The sequence below is a fragment of the Amphimedon queenslandica genome, unplaced genomic scaffold (genome assembly GCF_000090795.2).
Source record: "Amphimedon queenslandica unplaced genomic scaffold, v1.1 AMPQUscaffold_13340, whole genome shotgun sequence".
Taxonomy (NCBI): Eukaryota; Metazoa; Porifera; class Demospongiae; order Haplosclerida; family Niphatidae; genus Amphimedon; species Amphimedon queenslandica.
In genome coordinates this window covers 1-2,477 of record NW_003546424.1, presented here as the reverse complement: position 1 = coordinate 2,477, position 2,477 = coordinate 1, and the positions used below count along the sequence as shown (strand labels likewise).

The window sequence follows — 2,477 nt, the reverse complement described above, 5'->3', positions numbered from 1 at the left end:
TACTTAGATTCAAGATTATGGTGATTGTCACAGAAGCAACAAGGGAGGACCAGCAGAAGAGCGATCAAGAGTGGTGCACCCATTTTGTACTAAAACGACTGTTTACCACAGCCTAGCTCTGTTCTTTATAGAGCTGTAGTCTATTCTCGATTTGATAACAACATGCAGGTGTGTACAACAGTGAGTGATGTGTGTACATGCAAATCACATGCACTCCATTCCAATATTCCATAACAAAGTATAAGGGTCGCTGTTACTCTACTACACATCAGCACTATGCAATTATAATCTCACACGACTGTCTCATGCAAACAAGAACACAAATTTTATGCTAACATACATGCAAATGTCATGCTAATAGCGTATCTGACAATGCAAAAAATCTGTCGTCAATTTTGTGTTCCCAACAAAGCATGTTCAGTGAGTGCTTAGTGAGCTGAGAAGCCTTATAGCATATGGAGCAACTTCAAAAATAATAAAAAATCCAAATTTGATTGGAATCAGCTCAAACTTAAGCACTATGCCAAAATCCTGTGGGAAACTCTGGATCAATTTAATGGTGTACAAGATCATCAAGATGGCAATTTGCAAAAAATGAATGATTGAGCTTATATTGATATTGATAAGCTCGACCATTAATTTTTGCAAATTTGCCATCTTGACGATTGGTTAAATATTGCAGCTGCTGTAGGACCCTCGACTGACTCGTCTCTCTTATCTCACCGGCTAAAAACATTTCATCAACGATGGCATAAACCTTTTAAAAAAGAGATATGAGAAGAATAATGTATCCACTACTAGGCAAAGGGAGGTTTTGACCTTGAGTACCTTATAAAAGTTGAAAACTAAGTCTAGTTCACAGACATTGTGGGAGAACTTGCTAAGAACAAAGCAAAATGAAATGAAATTGATGTAGAAATGACAAGAAAAATAAGAGAGAGAAAGGGAGAAATAAAGACCATTTTCTCATCGGGGAATCCAAAGGTGGAAGTGGTGGTCGTATTTCATGACACCAAATGGACTACAGGTTTATGGAGGCATGGAGGACATGAATAAAATTATTATTATCATAATTGACTATTAAAAATGCAGCAGATGAAAAGGGGCACAAATGAATGAAAAGGGCATGAATATTGAAAAGGGCAGAAAAAGTCCAATCCCTGTTTGCTAATCTAAGACAAAAAGCAGCAAAAAATGGAGTAGGAGAAAGAGTTAATTAAATGAGGATCATTGCAATCATAGCAAAGAGCAGCACTGTGACTGAGAGAGTAATCAATGACACAGCACCACCAGCACCACTGGTAGGATCAACAGAGTCAGGACACTCCAGCATTACAGGAGGTGCTTCATAAGGACAACCAATAGATGGCACATTTTGTGTTCTATTTGCATAGACTGACTAATGATGGTACAATAGTTCAGTAAACAATACTTTATTGGCAAAGAGTATATAACTTACAGGTCCATAGCAAAAAGAAAATTGAGAGCCAGTTGAGACTGAGTTCTCTAAGACTTCAGTTTCCTCGTGTGTCCAAGTGATATTATTAAATATCTCATCGACTTCAGACCTTGATAGACCATTATCTCGACTATTACTGAAAATTGAAGCAATTTCACTTTGACTGTGAAAATAGAAAGATAGCTATACAGGGCACAATTATGTACTACCTGTAGTGTCTTGATAAGAATTGTGTAAAACTTTGTGGATATGACAAACTATAACAGTCAGTCATTCCCATCCTTGGATAATAGTTCAGAAATGATAGACACATTTCCTCATAAGTGCTCTCCCCTCCCTATTATAAACAACATTCAAAATCTAATGCGAGAACAGCTTACCAATGTTACTGTGTTTCGATTTTCACTATTGTATGTGCAGGTCAGCATAATTCCATCACCCTGTCACAATAAACTACATTAAAATATGCAACAATTCAATTTCATAGTGTCTCTCACTGGTCTAATGACAACTTCATTAATATGCACTGTCTCTTGGAAGTTGAAATCATATACCGGGTTGCTATCAATTGGTTTAAGCTCTTCAATGCCCCTTCCTGATCTACACTGATTGCTAGCTCTCAGATGATGTAGAGTAATGCTTACACCAAGCAAATGAGTGTGAAGCAAATTAGCAAAAACATGGATCCCATCTTGAGGAAATAACTAAACACAAGATTATTGTACAGTACATAATATATTCCAATCATACTGTAGTGCAATCAGTTGGACAGAAGCTATAAATAGTGTAATCCCTTGCTTTAGGAGGTATTATCATGTATTGGTTCACTGCATGTCCAACTGCAAGTATACCAGAGTCATGCTCCCTTGGTGTATCAATGTAATAGAATGTCACACCAGAACTATCAACTACACCTAAAATAACAATGAGTAGACACTAATCTTATTGTGTGACTTAGTAACCTGATAGTCTGTTTGGATTATCATAGTGCATCTCAATGTACACGTATTGATACTGG

At 36.9% G+C, this 2,477-nt stretch overlaps 1 protein-coding gene across 2 annotated transcripts in view; it reads right to left on the bottom strand.

Moving 5' to 3' along the window:
* LOC100633769 (DBH-like monooxygenase protein 2 homolog) overlaps positions 1–2,471 on the bottom strand; it is a 4,997-nt gene extending 2,526 nt beyond the window's left edge. The window contains exons 1-7 of one of the 2 annotated variants that reach the window (XM_019998094.1): positions 2,422–2,471; positions 2,210–2,373; positions 1,957–2,163; positions 1,840–1,899; positions 1,669–1,796; positions 1,460–1,622; positions 1,288–1,399 (exon numbers count right to left, since the gene is read on the bottom strand). In XM_019998094.1, coding sequence (XP_019853653.1) covers positions 1,288–1,399; positions 1,460–1,622; positions 1,669–1,796; positions 1,840–1,899; positions 1,957–2,163; positions 2,210–2,373; positions 2,422–2,452 — 865 coding nt within the window. In that variant the 5' untranslated portion in view covers positions 2,453–2,471. Of the gene's footprint in view, positions 1–1,028; positions 1,400–1,459; positions 1,623–1,668; positions 1,797–1,839; positions 1,900–1,956; positions 2,164–2,209; positions 2,374–2,421 lie in introns of those variants that run through there. The other variant, XM_003387511.2, reaches the window with a different exon arrangement.
* Between the last annotated feature and the right edge of the window lie 6 nt (positions 2,472–2,477).